The sequence below is a fragment of the Neopelma chrysocephalum genome, unplaced genomic scaffold (genome assembly GCF_003984885.1).
Source record: "Neopelma chrysocephalum unplaced genomic scaffold, ASM398488v2 Primary Assembly neopelma1_24, whole genome shotgun sequence".
NCBI classification, from domain to species: domain Eukaryota; kingdom Metazoa; phylum Chordata; class Aves; order Passeriformes; family Pipridae; genus Neopelma; species Neopelma chrysocephalum.
The window spans coordinates 10,308,957-10,334,919 of NW_020897693.1; the positions used below are offsets into that span (position 1 = coordinate 10,308,957).

At 42.3% G+C, this 25,963-nt stretch overlaps 1 protein-coding gene across 9 annotated transcripts in view; it reads right to left on the reverse strand.

Moving 5' to 3' along the window:
- The window catches only part of TSPAN4 (tetraspanin 4), a 430,627-nt gene that overhangs the window by 194,482 nt on the left and 210,182 nt on the right, over positions 1–25,963 (reverse strand). For 2 of the 9 annotated variants that reach the window (XM_027702902.1, XM_027702921.1), the window contains one exon: positions 4,342–4,421. The exons of 3 other annotated variants lie outside the window; for them this stretch is intronic. In XM_027702902.1, the coding sequence (XP_027558703.1) occupies positions 4,342–4,404 (63 nt within the window). In that variant the 5' untranslated portion in view covers positions 4,405–4,421. Of the gene's footprint in view, positions 1–4,341; positions 4,950–5,011; positions 5,292–18,408; positions 18,430–25,963 lie in introns of those variants that run through there. 4 more of the 9 variants (XM_027702912.1, XM_027702876.1, XM_027702851.1 and 1 more) reach the window with 4 other exon arrangements.

Here is a 25,963-nt window from a genome sequence, read left to right on the forward strand (position 1 = left end):
AATAAGATTCAATAGGTTCTCTGGTTTTCTCCACACAGGTCCTAGTGCATTCACTAGTGCCACCTACCACTTCCTTGGCTCTGTGTTTCCATACATTTCAGATTTGCACTTTGTGTCTCACAAGCCAAGATAAAGCATTCCCAGGAATTTAATACTGAACAAATGGCAAAAGAAAGCAAAGTGCCTTGCCTCATCTCGTCATCCAGAAAGGTGGAAAGCAGAGCTCCAGCTGCTCATCCCAGCCACAGAGTGTCCAGCAGATGGCAACTTCCAAGTTTTCAAGCTATCAGAGACAATTCCCCTGTGTCTTTGGGTGCCTACCCAATGGAATCAGAGCCTTTATATAACTTTTTGAAGGCTTTAACTGCTTTGTAATGCATACAAATTTAGTATGTTTTAACAACAGAAAGGAGACATAGGCACAGAAATAATTACTGGTAAGTTCGATAACAAATAAATTTCTTTGCCTCCTTTCTTTTTGTCGCTGTCTCCCCTCTATAACTTCTAACAAAAGCATTCTGCAAACTCTGTGCTTTACTGAATTTCTCTATTGGTTAAAGCACTACCTGAAGAGTCAGACAAAGATACTCAATTATTTGAGGGGCAAATTGCTACCAATCTAGCCAGTTTTCCCTAGCACAGGATCTAAGGAAAGCACAAGCCACTGGCAACACGAGTCTTTGAGTCTTGGAGGTTTGGGAGTTAGAAGTCGAAGCAAGTGGGAATGCTGCATAAGCCAAGGGGGTTAAGGGGATGACCTTTTTCTTTCTATAGCACTCTCTCGGCCTTTAGGATATATCCCACCTTTTCCTAACAACAACAACGAAAAAAGAAGGCAAGCAGAGCCTTGGATTAAAAGCACAGAAAGAAAACAGTTCGTTTTACTGACTGTAAAGAAACGCTGGATGTCCGGAGGACAGAGTGAGGAAAACAAATGTTCTTCCCTGGGTATTTCACAGTGAAATACAAATATTTCATTATGAAATAAAAATAGTCTGCCCTGCAATCATCTGAGGTGATCTTCAGTCTTGAGGGTTCAGTAATTCAACAAATGAAAATCAAAATCCATAAAAATGAATGAAATCAGACAAGTATGATGTATCAGGTGACAAAAGTTATTTTGGGAGCTTACAAACCAGTGCAGTGATACAATGATGGCTCCTATACATCTGGCAATATTCCAGGAAATGGCCTCTGAATGGCAATTCCCATTAGAGTGGCAGTGCTGCTCTCTATTAATGTTTTGCCTGCGTTTCAGTATCTTAATACCCCAGAGTAGTTGCAAATGCATCAGGAGCAATTTGCACAGGACTCTTCATGAAGAAATGAGCTATTCTAGGAGTATCCACTTTTTTTCTCTGCATGTAATAGCTGCTAGTCTGCCGTACCAACGGACTGATTCAGCACCAATACTGACAGGGCATTTCAGCCTCTAACACTTGTGAAGGAGCTTTGTTTTCCCTTTAACCATCAGAAAGGGGAGGAGAAATTCTCTCTGTTTTCACAGTTATATGACAGCTCTTAAAAATTTTACAGCATGAGCGCTGCACCTAATGCAACAAAGCCTGCCAGGAACATTTAAAATCAAGGTCTCAGAGATTTCGTTTCCTATAAATTCACCAGTATTCTAAGAAAAGGATCTTTTCCTCAGAAATGCAGTACCAATCCCACTGGAATTGCACAGGACTGAGGACTGTTTTTCTGCCATACTGTGGAAAAGAGAGCTGAAAGTACTGGGAAATAGGCTGTAGGGATGCACAAGATGTACTGGAGTTAATGAACAGGAACAGGAAGAAGAAAATATGATTTCTGAAGGAAATCAAAGCATTTGCTTGAAACAATAAAAAGCAGGAACAACCTATAATAGGCATTTAATTCATTTAACGTAATGACTGTTCTCAATACATGAAAATAACTGCAGTTTTTATTTGGAGGTCAAAGCATGAAAAAAAAAGTCCTCTTCCTACCTTAAACTCTTGTCTGTAACTAACCAACCACCTAGAGAAGGGTGGAGGGGAAAGGTGGAGCCAGCAAAACTTCTGTGACCATGTATGCAAAGAAAAATCCTGTTTTCTTGCAGAGATGCTTTTCCTTTAATTTCACAAAGTAAAACATGACCGATAACTCACAGCACGATGGAAAACAAAACAGCATCATCAACCTGTAATCATGCTAAGATTTTTGATCACTAGAAATGGAAATTTTTTCTGCTTTTACTAAGGATAGGTCAGCTTAAGCCAGTACTTTTAAACATCATCCATTTTAGTTACTTTCTATACTGTGAGAAGGTGAAGAGCTGCATCTATTATAACTACATGCTGTGCAAACTTCATTTGGACATGATCATCATCAATCACTCCTGCTGTGCAGGTAGCATGTGAAAGGGAAACAAAACAGAAATCGTGCTGCAGTATTTGACACCACCCACTCCCCTGCTCGTATGCTTTAGTTCATGAAGAGCCCTGTTGACACACAGTTATTCTCTTTTTGGGACCCCTGTCTTTTCTCTCCCTCCAAGCATAGCTTGGAATAGCTCTGATGGCTTCAGGGGGAAAACAAAAACCTTTCTTTCTCTCTCAAAGTATTAAAGCTTTGCTACTGAGAAGCATGCCAAAGATATACTACTATGTGCCACCTTGCCTTTGTAAATACACAGTACTTGCAGCAGTACCTCTTCTTATCACATGTCTATGCTTCAGTGGAAGATGAATATTGTAATAGGATTCAGAATGCCTGTATCCTTTGTGGCAGTGCCGTGCCCAGTCCTGAAAAGAGCTATTAATGCCAGCACTCAATTGCTTTTCTCTAGCAGACACTTCAACTAGCTGTCAGTGTTATAATCTTGACCAGGGACAGTCAGTAGAGGCACAAGGCTTAAAAGAATAAGGAAGATAATGTTCATCTTTTTCAGAAAGGTTCAGAGAAAGCTGCAATAAACATTAGAAAATTTTTAGGAAAGCAGAAGCAACCAGAGTCAGCCTTGAAAGACACACTGCAGTCTTACCAACACACTTTCTACCAGCTTACTTAGGATGAAAAGATAGCACCCTCATTGTGTTTCATAGCTCTGGTTAGTACTCTGCCAATTTAGTGGACTTGAACTAGTTTATCACACCCCGACTCCCTGGTATGACTCAGGTCAGCAGAAGTTGCCTGCACTTTGTATTTTCTGATGCACTGCAGCACGCCTGGCTTTAAACAGCTGTACAGCAGTGCACACTAGAGAACAGCTCTTTGCATCTCACTCACAGCCCTCCATGTACCTCCACCAATTCATGAGAGCACAGGCAATCAGTAATACAGACACGGTAACATACAATTGCAAACATATACCCTCTCCTTAAGTGCCAGGGCTTAAGTGGTGTCACTTTATAATACACCTTATTTGCCTCAGCATGTTAATAAACCGCTCAGGAAGAATGAGTCATTTAAAGGCACCTCCTGATGATCTCGCAACAGACCCTCCCACATATGATTCTGGACAGGAGACACTGAACTAGAAACCACTTCCTGCCCCAGCAATCATACTACTCCCTTTTTAACAGGACAAACAGCGTTTATGACCCGAACCCCCCCAGTGAGCTTCTTTAGTCTCCAGCTACAGCCTACACTCCATGTCATGGGAGTGAAATGCCCAACCAGTGTGTTGTTGACATCCACCTCATTTATTAAAAACGTGATACAGAGATGCACATCCATGTGTCCTGCTGACACACACATGCCTCGTAGAGATTTGTAAGCTCCTCCACAGAATAGCAGCCTCAGAAGCAGTGAGGAGGGCTCTGGTCTCCCTCCACCCTTCAGAGCCATGTCTTCAACTGGGAATGGCAATGCCAGGTCCCATCACCGACTGGGACAGAGAATGATTACCTGGAGATTCCTGACACAGGCTTTCATATTGTGGTGTACCAAGTGTGACATCGGCAATATAGCAATGGACATAAGCATGTGCTCAACTCTACAATCATGAATGGCCTCAGCAATTTCTATAGGACTATGCATGACTTTTGAGGCAAGCACACGTGAGAATGAAAGATCAGGGCACAAAAAAAGAGTGTACAGCTCCCATTGAAAAAAAGTGATGAAGGCATTCATGCAACTGGCCTCTAGAAACACATTCTTCTGCCTTGTATCACAGTTTTCAAAAGCAGCTGAAGGCCAGGAAAAGAGAGGATGAAGAAAACACTCAGAAGGCTGTCTACACAAATTAAAGAGGCCAGACACCACTTTGTTCAACTTCCAAGTTTAAACTTTTACGTTTTAAAGAAGCAACAAGTTCACCTTCCATCTTAGTAAGCAGACACAAAGGCAACCGTCTCGCAGTTTCAAATGTGTACTCACCCAGAAGAGAAGGTTGAAAACAAACATTAGGTACTTGATACACTGCAGGCAGTTGTGAGCCATGCTGCACCTCTTCAGTTCTAGGAGAAAAATAAATGAGAGATCCAGGTAAAAGACAACGTACTTGTTTCCCTTGGGGGACGTGTACTTAGCCTTGGTGGCCTTTGGGCCTGGGTTGGTGTGGAATCCAAAAAAAGAGTTGCTGGCAGCCCCAAACTGGCCACCATACATGCTGCTGTAGCGACGAAAGGTGCCATTTGGGAAACTGTAATCCTTGCTGTCCAGGGAAGGGCTCCTGTGATAGGTCGACTCATCGGTGCTAGACCTGCGCATGGTGGCTTCAGCTGTCCCTTCCACTGCTGTTCTGACAGCTGCCGGGCGTCGACGGCGCGGGTGAAAGGTCTGTGATCTTCTTTCCTCCTCCTTGCTATGAATCCCCTATTGCTTTGTGCCAGCTGTTCTTTTGTCTGCCATCCTGTCAAGGAGTTACGTCTGCTGTACGGCAGCAAAGTTGGTGAACTGAAGTCTGCTTAGCCAGGAGTTAGGGAGCAGCGTGCTTCCACATGAGAAAGACTTCTGCACAAGTAAACATTCCCGTCACTGTCACAATCGTCCCTCCCGGCCCACCCCGCTACCAGGGAAGAAAAAATCAGAGAGAGATATACTGTACCCAAAGCAAAGAATTTTAAAAAAAGGAAGTGTGACCTCGCTCGGTTCCCAAATGCCATATAAAACCCCGGCTCCGCATGCCACACACAAACAAGAGAGTGCCGCCGCACAAGACCTGCGGCAGGGGCAGGTATTATCCAAAAGGCAAGCAGCTCCCGTGGCCCTTTCCTCCTCGCCACATCGCTCTGCCCCGAGACGCCGAGCTCACTTTCAGCATCCCCGCATCCCCTTCCAGCGGCGGGAGCCTGTGGCACGCCAGCCCCGGCGCTCCATTCCCGGCGCGGCCGCCCCTCCTCCGAGCGCCGCGCCAATGGCGCTCCCGGCCCGCCCGCGGCCGCGCCCCTCCCGCCCCCGGCCCGGCCCCGGCCCCGGGGCACACCCCGGCCCACACCACGCCGACCGACAACCTCCCGTCGGATGGGGATGCGGCGGGAACCCCCGCCCGAGGCAGGTCTCGGGGCCGCGGCCCCCCCCCCCGCTCCGAAACTCTGAGCGCGGAGAGCGAACCTGGTGCAGGTGGGTCCTGAGGGGCTGCCCGGATACACCGACGGCGCTGCCGAAAGGAACGGGAATGAGTAACCGCTGTAAAGATTTCGCATGCATAAGCTCTGGGGATGCTTTGGGGAGAGCGGGGTCAGGACAGGCCGTGCTCCCCTTGCCGGAAGGCTTGTTTGTTCCACTGCAGATCCATCACCGGGATTTTCCTAATTCGCTCAGTCCCACAGAATCATCACTCAGCACAATGTATGGCCAGCTCATTTGTCCCCCTGTCAGGTAAGCTACTCATCGGCATCATGTTCAGTACGCTGGGGAACACTTCCCTAAAATCTGACAGCTCCCACCGGCAGTAAAGAGTTGAAAATCTGCCACACACAACTTTTTCAGAAAGGAAAAATCTTACTGAAACTGTGGGAATTACAGTATTAACACTCAGGAAAGTAAGACTCATTTACCATCTCTGTCCCAAATTCCCTGTGAAAGTAACTCACTTGTCTCTGTAGTGCCACTTCTGATCTGTGAAATGGGCTGGCTTGTCTCTGCCTTCCTCCTCTCCTCCTCTGTCTGCCCTTTGATTTTGACTGTAAACTACTGGAGCCAAGTGAAAAGATGGCTGGCTAATATTTTTTAAAAGGCTTGCCCCAGCAGAGAATTAATCAAGATGAAAACAGGTTTCTTGCATGAAGCATCCTGCAAGTCTCAGCACAAACTGAGAGACACAGGCACCAATTAATTAAAGAACAAATTAGTAAAAGTAAAATGAGCTGGTTATGCACATAGCCTGAGCAGTTCACCCTTGCAAACCACCCTCTAATTCTGTTAATTTACAAACTGCAAACCTAGAGTCTAATTATTTCTCTTCATTTCCTCCACAGACTATAAATACACTGACCATACCTGGTGCAAGCTTCAGAGACAAAGAACTTGAGCACAAAACACAAGGGTAGTAACCCCTGCGCCATCTATTTCAACAACTTTGATAACTTACAACTTTTCCACTTTTTAATTTCCCTACCTCTAAAATTTGAGAGACTTCATAGCCCTGATGGAAGTCAGTTTTCTACTCTTTCTCCCTCCCTTTCTTGCACAGTATAAACTCTGTCCCCATAAAGGAGTCTTCCTTTCCTAGCACATTAAGGTTGGTCCCATGGAAGCAAATCTGTTCTCACTCTGAGTTTCCAATATACCATTAATTTTCCCTGTGGCACCAGGCAGTTCTGTCTCCAACCTTCCTCCTCGTCTCTACTGCAACTAGACCAGTTTGGCAACAGAAGCCAAAGGTGATTCAAATATTTTCTACATTGCCTGTGAGTATACAAAAATGCCTATGCAAAGAGCTTCATATTAAATGTTTTTTTCTCAGCACACAAATTATGCTGAAACAGTGACAAGTCAGATAACTGTTATTTAACAAGAGTGTCCATGGTATTGCATGTAAGGGAGGAGAATTTGGCATATTTACCGTAAACTAGACATCTGAAGCCCTAAAGGCAGCTCATTTGCTATCTGGATAAGAAGAGAGTTAGAAATCACTTGATATCACCTTCCCTTGAGGCAAGAAATCATCAATTCTTAAGAGAATTAAGTCCTTAATATGGGTGGAATAATTTATAAAGCCAAGATCTGAGGTACAAGGGAGAGTTTCTAAATGTCGCTTTTAAATAAAAAGTAATAAACATCGACACACTGTGGATATATTTCAGACAGCTACAGAAGAATGCATGAGGAAGGCAGAGGTCCTGCATGACCCATAAAATAAGAGTGCTTTTACTCCAGCCTCCTTTCAGCATCATCCCTTAGCACACCTCTTGGAAATGACAACTTTTTAAAGGCACTTTAGTGTAAAATTTAGTTCTCAAGTCATTGCTGTTGTTCTTTCTCGTGCCAATACCAACAACTAATTAAAAACAGATTCACTGGGGATACAGACATTATACAGACGCAGAATCATTTTTTTATTACATCTTCCATGTTAGGAAACCCAGTCAGAATCACTAACCTAAATGGGAAATCCTTGAGATAGCAATGTTGTTCCAGCAGGCTAACCATAGCTTGGGTGACATGCTTATGTGATGGAGTAAGATCCTGCATGGGAATTGGGGAAAAACAAAAAGAGAAGGGCTGATGTACTCTACTCTTGCTCATCCCTGGTGTAAAGTGGATGAAAGGCACATGCTGGGACCCACATTGACATTTAAGCTGCTTAACAATAAAGTTATATATGAACCAAGAAGAATACACCTTGGAAGCATTGCCATGATGCCTATAAGGGTGACTCAAGGGGCAGCTGAATCGAAGCTTTCACAAAACTTTTTGTTAATGACTGAGCCTAAAATCACAGCCACATCACTGGACTTAGTGACCTCTGTTCACCTCTGCTTAACATCTACGTTTTTTCTCCCTAACTGCATCTGTATATTCCCATCCTGTGGCCAATTCATATTGATTCCTCTACACAAGAAAGCAGGCACTGTGCAATCTCTCTGGCAGAGGTTCAATTTGTATTGATTGTGGTGGCACGCTACCATTTAGGTTATAACAACTCTGTCCCTGCTGCTCTGAGTGGAGGTCTGGTAACCCTTCAACATCTCCAGCCAAAACCCTGCCCCTGAAAGAGGAGAGGCAGCACTCTGCCTACTGACATCAGATGAACTCCAGGCAATAAAGTGTCAAAGGTTTGGGCATCAGCAGCAAATCTGTCAACTGTGTTATCCCTCACACCCTTTCTCTGAGCAGTCTCACCTGAGGCTTCAGCTCTCATCTGAAGACCCAAACACCTACGTGTTCAGCCCACACTTCCCACCTCACCCTCAGCTTGCAGCCACCACGGACTCCACTCCCTTAGCCAAATCTACTTCCAGTTTCCTAAGCTGTTCTTGTTGCTGTGCTCAGTGCCCCCGCTGCCAGCCCCTACTCCAACACTTCCACTGGTCATGGCAACATTCCTCCTTTAAAGGGGTCATGGGCACCTGGGCCAGTCACGGTGGAGTAGTACATGCAGTGCACATGCAACAGGTACATGTGAGAGCACAGGGAGCAGTCCCAACTCCCAGGTGGGCTGCAGCTTGGGAGTGCTGCTGGACCCTGACCCCAGGGCAGGGGTATCACCACTGCCAAGGCTTGAGCAGGCTTTGTGTGTGGACTCTGAGCTCAACTGATGGTTAATACATCAAAACTTTCTACCAGGGATTACAAAAAAACCTGCTTGTCCCCATAATTTTGGTGAGAGCTGCTTTCTGGCCCACTTCGGCCCCCAGCTCATCTTTGGCTCCTCTTTTGGTGTACCATGTTTTTCCAGACCCAGCTGCTTTTTTGCCTGTTCCATGTTCAGGGCTTTCCCTCCTCATGCCTCACTGTTTGTGATTCCTCTGGACTCAAAGGAACCATCAACTGAAACCAACCAGTATTTCAATATCATGTTGAATCAGGCCTTCCTTTTACCCGTTTTGAATACTGCTTTCTCCTCCATGATTTAACTCTCATGATCACAATACACTAGTGCCTTCAGGTCTTACAAAATGCAGCCACTAACTCGCCTTCTCATTAATTTAGTCTCATAAGTCCTTTAATGGTTGCAAAGGCTTTTTCCCTACTAATGCCTCTTGTCACTGTCTTCAAAACTCTACATACCTGCTCCATCCTCCTAATGAAACAACCCACTTGGCATTAACGTCAGTAGACTGTTCGTTAAGAAGTGATCTGTGAAATAAAATAAATTTTAAAGAATAAAAAATTAAAAAATAAGTTTTAAAGAAACTAATACTGAAATATACTGTATAAATACAGTATATGACAACTGCTCCTGTTCTGCAACAGGGGGGTGTACAAAGCCATGCATGTGACAGGTGGCAGTCATTCCCAGTAGTTTCAATGAACAAAATGTCTAAGGTCAAAAATTACTAAAAGAGTGGTCATCTTTTGTAGGTTATTAGCTTTGCTTCACACCACAACATTGAAATCAGCTAAGGGTGATCAATTGATAAATACACTCTTGAGTGCTGAACTTCATAATTTCATGTACAGAGATCACCACACAAGAACGTTGTGTGCAACATGCCTGGAGAGCAATCTCTTCTTTCCTCCCCCAGTGTACTCTTTGCAGCTACTGTGTGGTTACATTTGATTCAGTGATGCAGGCTTTGTAAAAATTGTACCTCTTCCAAAGACTAAGAGAAACATTACCTCTTCTGACTGGAGGGTGAATCAAAGTTCAGGGGGAAGCTGGCTGTTTCAGCTGGGAGGAAAAAGCCTCGTGATGGAGTCTTTGATTTGTTTGCTTTTGTATATTCATTTTGCATGAATATAAATGACTAAAAGCGCAAGGCAAAGGGAGTGAGAATATGATTTTTAACCTGACAGCCTCACGCTGCCACAGGCCTTCAGTCTCTGCTCAGCCCTGGCCAGTACTGTTTAATGTCTTCATCAGTGACACACAGACAGTGGGATCGAGTTCACCCTCACCGAGGCCACAGAAGACACTAAGCTGAGTGGTGCAGCTGACACACCTGAGGGACGGGATGCCATTCAGAGGAACCTGGATAAGCTCAAGAAGTGGGCACATGGGAATCTCATGGGGTTCAACAAGACGAAGTGCAAGGTCATGCACCTGGCTTGGGGCAACCTCCAGTATCAGTACAGGTTGGGGGATGAAGGGATTGAGAGCAGCCCTGTGAAGATGGACTTGCAGGTACTGGCAGATGAAAAATGACATGAGCCTGCAGTGTCTCCCTGCAGCCCCAAAAGCCAACCACATCCTGGGCTGCATCTAAAGCAGCATGGCAAACAGGTCAAGGGAGATGGTTCTGCTTCTGCATTTTGATGAGAACCCATGTGGAATAGTGCATCCAGCTCTGGATTCCTCAGTTCAAGACATGGACCTCTTGGGAATGTGTCCAGAGGAGGGCCACAAAAGCAATCAGAGGGCTGGAACACTTTCCCTATCAGGAAAGGTTGAGAGAGCTGGGGTTGTTCAGCCTGGAGAAGAGAAGGCTCTGAGTAGATCTCATTGTGGCCTTTCGGAACCTGAATGAGCTTAAAAGAAAGATGGGGACAGATTTTTTTATAGGGCCTGTAGTGACAGGAGTAGGGGTAATGGTTTTAAACTAAAAGAGAGTAGGTTCAGACTAGATATAAGGAAGAAATTTTTTACAATGAACTGATAAAATACTGGAAGAAGTTGCCCAAAGAGGTTGTAGATGCCCCATCCCTGGAAACATTCAAGTTCAATTCAAGCAGTAATCAAAGGATTTTATCTCTAAATCCTGCTCTCTCCTAAAAATTCTCATGGTGCAATAAGCCTGTGCTGTCATGTGCTGCCAAAAGCTTTAAGAGAGGCTCAAGTGGGTCAGAAGTGGCTCAAGTGGGAGCCATACAACCAGTTCCTGAACCAAAAGCAAGACATGTTAAAGCAGCCCAAGAAATAGGTAAGCCAAGCAACATCAGTCCTACTCTGAGCAGCAGGTCCTCCAGCTCAAAGAGTATTACCATGGGACTGTAAGCTGAGAATCTCTCGGGAACCTTTTATTTTAGAAAGAAATATGAATGTTTTTTAATAAGTGAAGCAGAAGAGAGCACGTTTCACTGAAACCTCAAACTTACTGCATACATAAGAAGATCCCACACCTTCCCTTTTATTTCCATGGCCCTTGCTCGTCCATTAACAATTTCAGTATCTGTAAAAGGCTATAGTTGCTGGAAAGAGGTTGAGCCCTGGATTGGATAGGCGAGAGGTCAAACGTTCTAGAGATTTCCTCAGCTAATACAAAGATCTTTTGATATTCACAGTTGTACTTCCAACTCCTTAAAAGATTTACTGATGCCTCCAACAAAACTTTGAAAACACAGAAGCAATTTTGCTTTGAAAAACAGTCAGAAGCAATTTCACTTACATAGCAGAACTCAGGGTTGGTTCATTTGTTTTTTGTTTGAGTTTTTTTTTTTTAATTTTCGTTCAACCTTTTCCTTTACAAATAAGGAAATTTGCATGAAACAAAAATCTTCAATACTTAATAACTCATCTCCTTCTGCTCACATGTCACCTGAAGTCATGATCTTTGGTTTATGGCATAATTAGTTGCTATGGAAATAACATAATCAGAGACACAGAGAAAATATTTTGGGTATGATTTGCAACGCTCTTTATTTAAGCCTGTGAACAAGTTACTTTTGCAGAAACCTCAATGCTTTTTACATGCTCTCATCTGCGTAACTGCTGCCATCACCTCTGCCTGTGCACTCAGACATCCTGGTACTGGTACGTGCATGACTCAGACTGAGGGCATTTTCTTCACCCGTATTTGAGCATCTGTATGTTCAAACAGTGATGAGACTGTACATGCATGCAGGACAGCTGGTGCCAAGTCAGATTAAACAAATAAAATCTCTGAAAAAATTAGCTGGTATCGGTCCCCAGAACCCTGTGCACCACAGACCTCCCTTGCCATTTGTGCTTTCTGGGCTTTTGTCATCCTATTCTTTGCTAATGATTTCTCTTGTCCAATATTGAAAATTTTAAGTAAGGAGATTCCCTGTTTCCCCAGCAAATTCTGCATATTTCAGCCCTAGACAGAGAGGATTATTGCTGCAGATGAAAGACAAGCAGGGCCAGTCACTGAACTCCTGAAGAAGCAGAAGGCCCTGTTTCCCTACTAATGTCCTCAGTAATAAAGAACGAAAGAACAGAAATAAAGAACCCATCTGACACCCTGTACAAGAAGAGTTGTAGCTCAAATAAAATCTTTGTCAAGACCTATCTTTGCAGTGTCAGCAGGTCTTAGCAGCACAAATGCAATTTATGTGCTAGTTTTCTTAAAATCAGGTTACTTTCTCTAACCTGAGAGATCAGCTGACATTCAAAGAAATACCACTTCAAACACACACGTGGTACTCAGGATCTTTCTGTCAAGTATAAAGTAATCAGACATGAAAATCCTTAAACTGCACAGTTCTGCGGGCTTGTGAAAGCAAAAGCAAACAAAACAATGACTTAGAAAAATTCAAAGATTCAATAATGTTCCCTAACCAGTGTTTGCCTTTTAACATCTTTATGGATTTTTCCCTTGGAGATTCAAAATGGATTCTTTTCTTGTCTTGCATCCTTAAAAACAGGACTAAGGTTTTGCACGCACATGAGCATGAAGCAGAGTTCATATAAGCATATTTCAGCTCCAGCTCCAAAGCAATGAAGGCCCAGAAGCATTCACTGACCTCACAGGCATCCAAGCGCTCAGCACATTTCAGAATCAGGTCACAGAGAGCCCATTTCAACTAAGTACTCAACCACAGTTTTCACTGCATTGAGATATTCATGTACTTAAACAGTAAGCACAAACTTAAATGCTTTCACGAGTGGGATTGTACGTAAGCATGAGAAATGCAGTGTTCAAAAGGCTTCAGATCAAGCTGGACTCTCCATACAGCTGCTGTAGCAAAAGGAATTACTCCCTGAGCACACACCTTTGAGGCTACAGCTTTGCAGATCTACTTGCGTGCCTTCAGCCAAAACAACATAGTTTGAAATGGGGAAAGGAGCTCTCCTACCATCAACTCAGTCAACAGATGTGAGCAAGCATGCCAAGACCCCAGGGCTGGCTTGAGAAATGATCTCTGCTGCTGCACTGCTGGGTCTGTCTTTCTCTTCATGGCCAAAAGTCCTCAATTTGCTATTAGTTCCCTTAGGTTCCTTCCAAAATCCTAGTTAAAAGACAAATACAGGGAGCAATAGATGTACTTTTTTTAATCTTGAAAGGCAACTTCTTAGAGTAAGAAAAAGGCATTATATTTTATTATATGGAAGGTTTGTGACACCAACTCAATGCATTTCTTAGAATGCAAGATATGTTGGAGAGAGCTTAAAATTAAAACTGAAGTATTAAAGAGCTTGCAGCAAATTAAGAGTATTTGAAAGCAAATAGTAAACAAAACCACTAGGTGATAATTAAATATTGATATTAAAGTGCAATGAACTTGCACAAAGAAAATGCAAGTGGCCATATATCTTCTTATATATTAGGTTATCATCTGTTGTTTCTGTTCTTAATGGCATATGGAATCACAGGACTTACATCATCCCACCTAATAAAAGTAAACAGCAATGGATCTCTTATCCTTGACATCTCTATAACCATTCAAGCAAAAAGAAAGGAGCTTCTGCTATCCAAAAGTTTATTAAAAAAAAAAATCTGGGTAGTACCACAAGCTTTGGCTTTTTGTTTTGCTATTCTGAGCATTCATAACAGTGAACAGTCAAAAATAACTTCAGGACTGCTACCAGCAGACATACTGTCAAACACATTTTTTGAACAGATAACACATACAGGTAAACAATTTAAAACAATAACCTAGGATTTACACTCCTAAAAGGCACATTAGTGAGTACAATAGCGATAATGCTTGAAATAAAAGTGTTTTTTTGGAATAAAAAGTATCACCTGCACTGGAAACCATATATCTGTATTTACTTGTTCCCATCACCATAATCCAGCTTTTTATATTTCACTGTCAAAATCTGTAAATAGGCTCATGTCCCTAAGGAAGGGTACCTCAACACAAAGAGAAGAAGCACCTGTATTTTAAGGTAGCAAGATACTGTTTTTGCAAAACATACCTAAACTCAGCTACCAAAACATAATACATGAGCTCTAATTCAGCAAATTCAAGACGTCTAAAAAAGTGAGAAACTCATCTCTACTTATTAAGGGAATTAATGTTATTTAATTTAAATCATGGAGGCTTTGTTTGGACAGAAATAAGGGTATAACTTAGAGCTTTAATGATAAAAAATGAAAGAGAATCAGTGCCTGAATTTAGATGCTCATTGAAAAGGTACTGCCAAAATGTCTGTTTAATCCTTAAAGTCACTGCCCATTTTGCACACTGGCTAAGATTCTGGATTTAATCAAAACCAAATTTGTGCCTAAACTTCACTTGAGCATTTGTGCTCAGTGTTTCCTATTAGTTTGCACCAGGCTTTCAGACATTTCTACTCTGTAAGAAACACTTGGCACTAGACTTTTGCAAAATTTAATCCTGCTAAATCTAAGCCCCAGCCTACATTAAACTGCTAAAACTTCAAGCTCAACCTCTTCTGTATTCTGACCTCCAAGCAGTTTTTTTTTGCTGTGTTATATTTATGAGGATGTTTATGAAGGCAGATTTATATACTAAAAAAATATTTCTGCATTGAATCACCAAGAAGCCATCTGAAAAATTATTAGGAGCATTTCCACAGAAAAATGGTATCTATTCCATGATGGTTTTCAGAAATGGCAGGGAATGTACAAAGAAAAACCAAGCCTCCTAATTTCTGTATTCTGCATTTCTGCAGACAAGATTTCTTATTTGATGGGGAAGGAAGACCTTCTTAGAAATATATATATTTTACACATATTTCCAGGTATATAAAGACCATATTAAGTTTCTGCATTGCTCTGGTATTGCTAATGGTATTTATCTCAAAAACCGCATGATTATAAGCCTAAAAAACTTTAATTAAAATGCTTTATAGCCTTTTGTAAATGTCACCCAAACCTATGCTGTAGGGCAAACTGTACTTTTAATTTCTATTTGTTATGTTTACACTGTACAAAGAGATTCATGCAGTAAAAGCTAGGCACTATTTCTTAAAAGGCTACATAAATTCCTTGGTCAAAGTCTGTCTGGATAGAGCATACAATCATTTTTGTTTGCTTCCATTTTGCTTGGAATTCCTAGGCAGTCAATCACCAAAAAAAAAAAAATTCCTATAGGGGTCAAACACTATAAAGCCAAAACTATTTCTCTTAATCAAGCCAATAATCAATATGCTCGATGTATTTGCAAGAGTAAAAAACTGAAAATACCTGGAAGATACTTATACCCACTGCCTGGCTCAAACACCATACTGCGTTTGGAGCCTGGTTCAAAACTGACTGAATTCATGGCAAGGTGTTCTTCCAATCTCAACACCTCAAAAGTCTGACTACTTTTAGTCCAGACAAATCTTGGAACAAGCTTCTGCCCCCACTGATGCCTGGATACTGTGGTGACCAGGACTCGTCATATTTAGATGATCTGGCATTCAATTTTTTAATGCGAGACAGAGAGGCAGGAGGATTGAATCCAGGATTCCCTTTACCACTGTGGAATGGAATTTCTTTATTCATCTGTTTAAGACAGGATAGGTATGACAAGTATGACAGGACAGATGTAACAGGGCATTAAAGCTCCAAAAAACGGGAAGGACGAAGGGCTGACATTTTCACCAGAGCCTGTGAGGACTCCCTGCTGGCCTGCCAGCTCTGAGGAGCAGACAAGTGGTCCCAAAGGCATTCTGGACACTTGTTCCTTCAGACAGGTCTGAGATCCTGTTCTACAGTGAAATGTGTAGCACCTTTCGCACCTAAAAAAATAATCACGGGCAGAATTTCAACAGAAACACAGCCCTTACAGATAAATTTGTAAAAATGCAACCCAAAAGAAACCAAGAAACATCAGCTCCTCAATCAGCAACTGAAACAAGAAAACCATGAGCCTTCACAATGTGGAACTCCCCTGCCTTCACCCAGCCACGGAGCCCATTTTCCACTCCTACGTTCCCTGTGAAACAAGGACTCAAAGCACTGCATCTGGCAGTCTGATGGCACCTATTAGCCCTGCTACAAGTCCCGGCATAATCCTGGCCTGGCCTTAGCTGCTCCTCCAACAGAAAACTCTGCTAGAAAGGGAACCAAGCCAAGTTGGCTTTGGCAAGACAGAGATGCAAATCTGATTTTCCTTCATGGGGTAAGTTATAGATTCTGCAAACTTGTGCCTCTTGCAGCTGGAGCTGACAGCTTCAGATGAGAGGAATTTATCATTATTATTTTAGTACGAGAGCAGTTCACTGATTGCAGCTTGACAACTCAAGTTAATTAGTTGATGAAGGGTCTGATACACGCTGGCTGGCTCCACATCTGTGGACGATGACACAATCAGCAGAATGAAACCCATACTTAAAAGGTCTTTGGTCTTTTTAATCCTAAACTACAAATCACAAAATCCACATAACAAAACCTGCAGATCAGAGGAATTACACAAGAGGTTCCCCTACCCCTGGCCCTTGGGACAATCTGGTCTCTGCTACTTATTGAAGCTCATAAACAGACAGACTTGACTTCAAAAGCATCCTCTTTTCTTCCTGGACTCCCAGTGGTTCTCAATAATAAGATAACTGGTTTGAGCATAACCTGGCAGTGTTCCCTTACGGCTGCTTTCCCCAGCAGGGAAATACCAACTTGCAGGTTTTCCTCTGCTCCTGCCAAACAGCAGGTGGGATTTACCCACCCTGTCAAAGCGATTATGTCAAGATCATCTGGCCCCACCTAGCAGATCAATGCACAGAGCCCACGTTGCTATTTTGCATCCAGGTTTTCAATATGTTTTGGTTCTTACTAAACTGACAGCTAAAATAGTATGTGAGGCCATAATGTCCCAAGCTCCTAAGAAGCATTGGAGAAGCACAAATGGCACGGAAAGCTGGCTGGGAAGTGATCTACATGGGACTGGAGCCACTGAAAGCCACTATCAGTGAGGGACAGTTCTTCCCTGTTGGGAACAGGGACAGGCTGTTGCTGGTAGACCTGGAGCCTCACATCAGTAGGAGCTACTGCAGAAATTCAGACAGCCCTCTGCCAGACTCCACATGTAACTATACAGCATAGCCGTAAACCTCTCTGTGGCCCTAGTTTTTAGCAACAAGAAAAGCATTTTTTTCCTCTGCCTTCCACATCCACATTTCACACTTTTCAGGGTGCAGCCTGCTTCCATCTCCCTTTTCACTTATCACCTAGAAAGATGAACTGCACTTGAAAGCAAAAAAGGCAATTCCAAGCGTCACTGAACACGTCTGAAATGTGGTTAATCAGAGGTTGCTGCAGAGCAATCAAGAGAAAGGAGGCCGCTTCCTTTTGATGAAGACAATGAAATTCCAAGACAAGCAGCTCTTGTTCCCAGAAACAATGAGCAGAGTATATAACCCACAGCCATCTCACCTGGGCCTCCCAAGTCCTGAAAGGGGCAGCACAGAAAGGCACACAGCTACAGGCACAGGAGCCAGTATTTAGTGAGAGATGTGTACAACAGACTGAAACGGATGAGTTGAGAACCTAGTTTCATCCTAGCATGGTTTAATCTCATTTTAATCATCCACACAAGGATTCTGTTGATAGAGCTGCATTCCTCCAAAAGAAACCTTTCAGTCCTGGATCCCTGCTTGTCTACACTTCTTCAAGTACCATAAAAACAGATGAAGATTTTTTCTGTGTGTGTGCTACAGGACTGTTTCTTCCCAGTTTGAGAGCAGCTCAAAGGAATTGGCTTCAACAGCTTCCCATGATTTCTTTTTGACCATGTTGAGTTCTGAAGGAAGAGAGGTTCCAGTGAGAGCCATACTTTATTCTGCCTCCACTAGGATGCTATTGAAAATCTTACGATGAATCAGGACAGCACAGATGCTGCACACATAATTTAGAAGCAAAACATTGTGCTGCAATAATGTTTGAGCATTTAGGGGACCTCAAAAATGATTTTTTGTTATGATGCTCTAAACAAACAAAACCAAACAAATAAACAAACCCCAAAACCCAAAAAAAACTCCAACGTTTTCCATGTTCACATTAATTTCTGTAATACAGCTTTAAAAACAAAACAATCCCAAAATTCAATAGTGCACCCAGGATGGCAATGCCTCAACATTTGAAGTACAATGTTGGCATTTTTCCCAGGAAAAAACTATATATACATGTGTGTATACATACAGACTTTTTATTTTTTTGCAAGATCAATGAAGCTCTGGGGCTTATTGCTACCTCAGCCAGCCAGAGGCAGAGACAGGCTGGTCTGTGCAGTGCATGAACACTTAGGCATGAGAAAGAGTTTGATTACCTGAACAACTGTGTGCCTGTGCATCAGACGTAGTGAACAGCAAGGCTCTCTCAAATCCATGATGCTGAAGCCTTATCCTTCCTACCGAAGATAGAGGTCTTAATTTGAGGGCTGTCTGCACTTCCGGGACAAAATTATTAGGCTATAGTAAGCAAGCTCCTCACAGCAGGCTGATGAGATTTAAAGAATCCCCTTGGTTATACCTAGTCAGTTGCGAACAAATCCCTGCACTAGCAGCAAGGCTAGCTAGGGTTTTTCTGTGGGAGCACGCTACAGAAGCTCCTAATCTTCAATCCTCTACCAAACCTACTGCAATGATGTCTGCAGCTCTGTTTGAACCAGCAAGAAGTGTGAGTCATTTCTTGTGGTAACAAGGCAGAAGAGATGCAGTTCCACACATACCCTTACGCATTCTTGAAGAGGCATCTGAATGCTGTCCAAAAATTAATTACATAGCATGACAAGCTCTGACAATTAGCTAAGTAGACTGCTTGATGGCTAGGATTTTAAATAAGGATCTTTCAAGGGGGAAACTCTGGAACAGGCACTGCTACTGTCACAACATTCTGAGTTGTCATGAAAGCATAGCATCAACAAGACAACCCTATGGGCTTCACAACTGTGACTGCCAAGGAAAGACAAGATCCTATGGGAAAAGGACCTATTTAACTGCACCTGTACCTCACATCTATCATCAGGCTGTGAGGATGTGCCCCCAAAAGGGCAGGAACACAGGAGGATTTGGATCTTCTCCAGACTACAGCTGGCCCCCATGAAGCAGCAAGAGAAGCCAGGACTACCACCTATTCTCACTGGAGCTGGAAGAGAGGCTCTCTGTCACACAACATCAGGCAGGGGTCACAGGCAGCCCTGCCAATACAGCCACACCCTGTATGGTGGTCAACAGGCCCAGCACCCTTGACCCCTGCTAGACCCAGAAGCGCACTGCCTCCAAAATCCCTCACATGACCACTCCAAGCAACCCTAAAGGCTCCTGCTCCTCCACCTCGTCACTGAAGAGGAGTTTTGGCAAAAGGCTTTTGCTGCCGCACACCATTTGTGCAGATTCCTCTAATGGCTGCTTGTGGAAATCGCATAGCTCTCACCTCCCTTTGGGTAAGGAAACAATGCTCCCACTGCTCAATTTTCTCCCTTTGTGTACAAAGGGGAGGGGCAGAGAGGTAAGGATTTCAGGACAGTAAATACCCAGAGTGACCTAACAGCAAGCAAATCAGCATTCTGGAGCGTTCATGGCAACAGCTTTTGGCATTGCAGGAGAAGAAACAATTCATTACACAACAAATAAACTACAATTTTGTATTTACAAGGCAGATTTTCTGTGCAGCCAATTACTGTACATGTGGTGACTAAAAGTCTTACGTTACCATTTACAGATTATCTATGAGATGACTCGGTTTTATCAGTATATCTTCTTTATGAAAAAAATAATCAGGGAATGTATTAAATAAATAGGGAAGATGAGTTTCACTGGAAGCTAGGTGCCTGTTTCCCTTCTATAGATGTGAAAATCTGTCTCTCACAAGTCTGTTCCAAACATATTTTAGTCACAAAAAATATTGCTTCAATAGTGCATTCTTCACAATTTCCTATTCTTCAGTGATACATTAATTGGCAGTTTCTTTTCCCTGAATGAATTACTCCCTGGGCCTTTAGAAGGTTTCAGGTTGGTTCTGTATGTATACTTATAATGAATATATATTAATAAGCATGCATCAGTGTATACACTTCCACAGAAAATTAGAATCTTAAGAACTTTACTGATACCCCTGGAAAGTGGATAATTTAAGGTTTTTTATGTTTATTTAAATTTTTTTTATTTTTGGGTTGGACTTTGTCACAGTTGAGCTACAACTTGCCAGCTCATCTTTTTTTCTTTAGAATCAATATCTAGATATGTGCATTGAAGCACCGCTCACTTAAACTAAATCTGCTTTTAACACCATATGCTAATTAACCTTTGGGTTTTGATACGAATCCCTCAGCAGCTCACGCTCCTCAGTCATGATTCAGATGTGTAAGCAAGATTCTCAGCCACTGCAAAACAAGTTAACTACAAGTAAATCAAAAGCACTGAGTGTTTACACCAATTGAGAACCCAGCCAACCATCTTAAAATTGCAGAGGCTTCCACTCAGGTAAGCACCACCGCTGAAGTATTTCTCCCCCATGTACATGCTGCCTTTTTCGTTCCTGTTGATGCAGTGAAAATATCTGCAGCAGCATTTCTGAACTGCACCCTAGGATTTGCTTAGAATTCTCCCTTTCTTTGAATAGGGGCTCTGTTTTCCTGATTCGGTTGAGCTGTGCGTGCCAATACTTGACTCACGTAGTTTATACTGCTGGGGCACAGGTGAGATGCCCTTCCCTCAAGCTGTCACCAACCTCAGTGGAGAATCAGCTGCCAGCCCGGCCTCAGCATCTATGGAGGACCCTCACGTGTCACAGTGTTAGACTCCCTCTTGCTCCTCCATCTGGGAGCACAGCCGTCTCCTTCCTCTCTCAAGGAAAGCAGCCAGTAAGGGCCAGAAGTCACTTCACACTGTTATTTGCTACCTGCCAATCCATGTACCCAAGCCAGCTTTGTTTGAGAATCTGTCTTTTAGATTTAATTTTCTTTCCAGGCAAAGGCGTAGCAGGACACTGCTGCCAAATACATGTTTTGTTGTAGCCTCCCATTGCTGTCGAATGCCATAATTTATTCTGTATCAGGTTGTTCATCATAGCTCCATTTTATGTTTTTCAAAGTGTTTTTGGAAGATGCATGGTCAGAATGAAGACTGCCCAGGACAGTGGCGCAGGGCAATACTGCATGGAAATTTCCCTAAGGCAGATGAGAGAAGACGAGGAGGCAGAATGGCTCCCTGGGGTAGGGACCAATGCAGGCATGGCAGTGAGAAAGCTATTGGGATTTATCAGCTCAGCTAGTCTTTATTCCAAAATTCAAATGTTCTTTTCCTTCTCCCTGTGTGGGCTAATCCAAAGCACACTGAAGTCAGTGGGAGGTCTACCTATGAGTCTGAAGAACACAGAGGCAAACTTTTGAGAAACTTTTTCATTTAGAGAATAACTTAAAGTCATCTCTCTGGAGATGTGAAAGAGCTAAATATCAGACACCTGCAACTACTTTACTGACAGCTGCCCTTCTATATTGAGCCTGTAGAATTCAAAAAATTTGATGTGCCTCCCAATGTGCTGAACAAGAGGATTAGATCTGACCTTTTGCTAGAAGAAGCAAGGGAAAAATGGGGGTCAGTCTACTTTGCAGATGAAACAACAAAAAAGACTAAGACTTTGTCCTCAAAAATTAAGTAAGCTTTCAGACTGAAGCCAGAAACAAAGTTTCCATGCCACCTCTTAGACAATCCAGCGCTGGGTACATGATTCAGTCCTTGTGCTTCAGTTTTGCCCTCCAGTCCTTTTTTTTCATACTATCTCTTACCAAGTTGTTGAGGTTTCTAGATATCAGTTCAATACAATAGCGATGGATGTGCTCTATGATAGTATCAAGAACAGCATAATGATGATAATGACAAGGAGGAGGTACCCAGCACAAACCTGAAATATGATTATGAGCACAGAAACACAAGCAGGAACTCATTAACACATAATGTATGCTAAGATGCTCTTTAAATTGTGTTAGTGGGTACGAAGAAAAAGCTTTTCTAACTTTAGTGTTAATTACCATTATAACAACTACTAATCTCCACTAAAGTGTTTTTTGCTTTTACTTGCAGAGCAATTACATAGAGTTAGTTATTCCAGTGTTACTTTATTCTCAATCATTACACTGTCTGGGTGAAAACTCACTTCAACCAGAACAAGTATTACAACCTCTGAGACAGGTCTGAAAATAGAAGTGGAGGTCTCCCACATTTCTATTAATCTTTGCAGTGTCCTGAAGTAGTTCACTAACAGATAGCACTCAGTATAAGTGAGAGAAAACAATACAGAAATGGGGAAATACAGAATGGACAGGTGGTGATAGTGAAAACGAGTGAGACATCCTGTCATCACACAGGGATATTTTAGCTTTGCTTAAAAAAACATCACATCTTACACACCAAAAGGAGCTGCTAGCCACACAGCTGGAGACAAGAATTTCATTGGATTTGGGCAAGCAGTATAGAACAGCTTCGGATTTCCAAAACATACAGCTTTTCCAGAGTGGTAACTACTGCATTCCCATCAAGCTGACGCAAAAGCACAGCACTGGACCCACCTGTCCAAGGTCTGAGTAAATTGCAGAGTCTACCCCAAGCCCTGCTTTCCCTTTCCTCTCTCTACAGTCTCTCTCTCTCAACATATTCAAGCATGTTTGCAAGAAGGGAACAAGTTGTTGTTCAGCCACAATGACAAGTCTCCACAAAGAGTTCACTTTTTATTGCTGATAGATATGTATGTTGAAAAGGTGCAAGCAAACACCTTTGAAACCTACCACCCAAATGCTAATAATCAAGTTTAGGGGCTCGGCACGTTATTTGACATTAAGTCAAAGAATTCCTCTATAATGTGTGCATGTGGAAGCACAATTCAGTGTAGGTAGTTCATGCTAACATTCACTAAATTTCAAAAGGCCAAAGAAAAGCTCTGCCACGGGGATACAACAAAATATAAAGATGTGTCAGGTGGATTTTGGCAGATGTTATAGCAAATAAAGTATATATGAAATATATATCAATAAATGCACCGTTCAGCTCTCCTTTTTTACTGTCTTTGCTACTGACACAGGATAAAACAGCATCTTTTTGGCTCACAGAAAGATTCTGTGCCATCCACTTTTTCAAGACATACATACTAAATCATATCTGCAGCATAAATCATACCTTACGACAGATTATATTTAAAGGAAATAATCTCCAAATGTAGTAATCTCCAAATGTTCTATATGCAATAAGGCCACCCCTTACATTAAAATTCACATCTGTAATATTTTAACATGCATGTTAACCAACAAAAGACCCACAAACAGGTCCACTTAATGTATTTTTACAAAGCTTAAAAAATACCTTTCCCCTATTTTTATTAACATTTTTCCAAAGAGATAAAAAACCTGAAAACCTTAGTAGCCTCACAGTGCTGGAGCCATTTATCATATTGCAAAGCTAAAAAATACACTTCAGTTGGTTTTACCAGCACCCCCCCCATAAAACTTGTCTTTTTAAAAAGACCAGTAAAAGTCTCTACTAGAAAGATGCTGCCAGAGCCTGAATCAAAGGCTGATGGATAGGAATCACTTGATCAAAGCCCGAGAACAGAAAAGTATTTTTTATTAAATGCTCTTATGCTTTAATGCTTTTGCACATTTACTCAAGGACATGGGCTTTAACAACAGCTCACTTTGTGTACTGCACCATGTCACATACTCAGTGCAAATAACAAAAGCCCTCATCAACAAAAATGCAACTGGATTTTTGGTCATGAATATGAAGAGTCACTATTTGGTCTTTTTTTATTATGCCTGCACGTGCAATTTTCTTGGTACCAAAGATAAGAGTATTGGGCTAAAATGGTCACTGCTGAGAGCCTTATGCTGATGATATTAGAGGAGGTGTAATTAATATCTAAATATGGCAATTCATATCAAGCAATGGGGTTCCACTTTAGATTGCTAATTTACAAATAAAAAACACTGGTGGAAAAAAAACGCAGAGAAAATGCTGTTTCTTTGCTTCCTTTCTCCTGGCCTTTTATCCACCTCACACCCAAATACTCCTTTCTGATAGAAGCAAGAGCTTTCCGGCTTTCTGTCTCAATACTTCTTCTAACTTGGAAATTACTCTGAAATACATATTTTATTAATGACATTCTGTATGTTAATTATAACCAAACCAGAACAAACAATAACCCCCGAAATTTTGCCTTCACCATAGGCCTGTACCAACACAGAAGGCACCAGCACTGCGGGACATCAGTCTCACACAGAAATTGCACAGGGGCCCTAATCTGTCAGAAGATAAATGAGCAGGAAAGCCAAGTTTCCAAATGCCCTCTGCTGGCACCTGTCAGTATGACTAACAATTCAACCCTGTTCCTAAACTAGAAAACTAATTCTGAAGGTTTATCATCTAAAGATATCATTAACAGGCTGCAGGAGCTCAGCCATCCTCCTGCTGCAGGCTCCAGGAGTAGAGTGGCTTGGCCAAGTTCTTACCCCCATGATGTGGTGGCTCACAATGCGCAGCACAGCTGTCACAGCATCACGCCCACCACCAGCCACAGCAACCAAGGCCACCCCTTCCCACGGGTACCCCAGCTCTGGGTGCACTACAGGCTTACAGCTGTAACAGCATTAACAAAGTGATAGGCATTTTTTGAGTTATTTTCCCCCAAATAAGTGGATTTCCAAGCATGATGGCATGACCACCTTATTTTCCAATATCCCCCTTAACCATCCGCTAGGAATTTGAAAAAGTCATTAGGAACTGGTAGAGAAGAAAGCCAGGTTACAGTTCCTTAATATTCTGGCTTTGAATTACTATTCCTTTACTATTAACTTTGAGTTAATTGAGGACATTTTGTCGGATGATATTTAAAGTTATGTTTCAATACTGTGTTAACAACAAAGCCATTGAATCAGAATAGACCAACAATTAATAATACAGATTGGAAATACATATCATGTAGGAACCACCAACTTCGTGAAAGAGATGATTATGTGTTTGCATGGTAGAACTCACAGAAATAGCTGTTGAAGACATAGGCCTGACAAAGCAACCTATTTTCCATGAAGCACTCTAAGGGATGAAAGCACTTCAAGCATGTTTGTTAAGAAGTGCTGCTGGGAAAAGGAAAGGAACATTCCTGCCTCTCATGGTGTGCAAAGAAAGGGACCATGCAATAAAACACTAACTAAAAATGTCTAACCTCACCCCATGAAGAAATAGTTATTGTACTAATGAACTGAAGATGATGGACCAGTCTGGTTTAGATCTTGCAGTTGATTCGTAAGGTAGGGAAATTCAGCCTAGTGTTTACTGTTACTTGTATGGAATAGATACAGTGACTACTGAGTTACCTTTTTGATTTTGTGCTAGTTTAGCCTGTATATATGACAGAATCAAATTTTGTCCTCTTTTGCCATATTTGCATTTGAGTGCTTTTTGGATGGGATAGGGAAATCTGTTCGATGTAGAAACCTGCAGGGTGCCCTGCTTCCAGCAGGAAAATCAACTTGATCTTCACATGCCGGCCAAGCAGAACCCACAATCATTAGCACGACACTAGAAAGACATTTGGGTTTTGACAAGGAAAATGTCAGGATGCAAGGGATGGTATGAGAGGAAGAGCTGTCACTCCAACACAAGAACAGCAGCATACCTTCGTTTTGACACTTACAAAGTACATTCAAGGAAATACACCAGTGGTTAAAGCAGAATAATAGCATCCTCTAAGAAAGCCCACAAAATAGCATTTTCTACTCAGAGACAAAGATGCATTGCCATCTTCCTCACAGCATGGTGATACCTGGGGCTTTCCAAGCTTTACATCTCTACAAGCAACACAGGGAGTGGCTTCTAAAGCAGTACCATGGTATT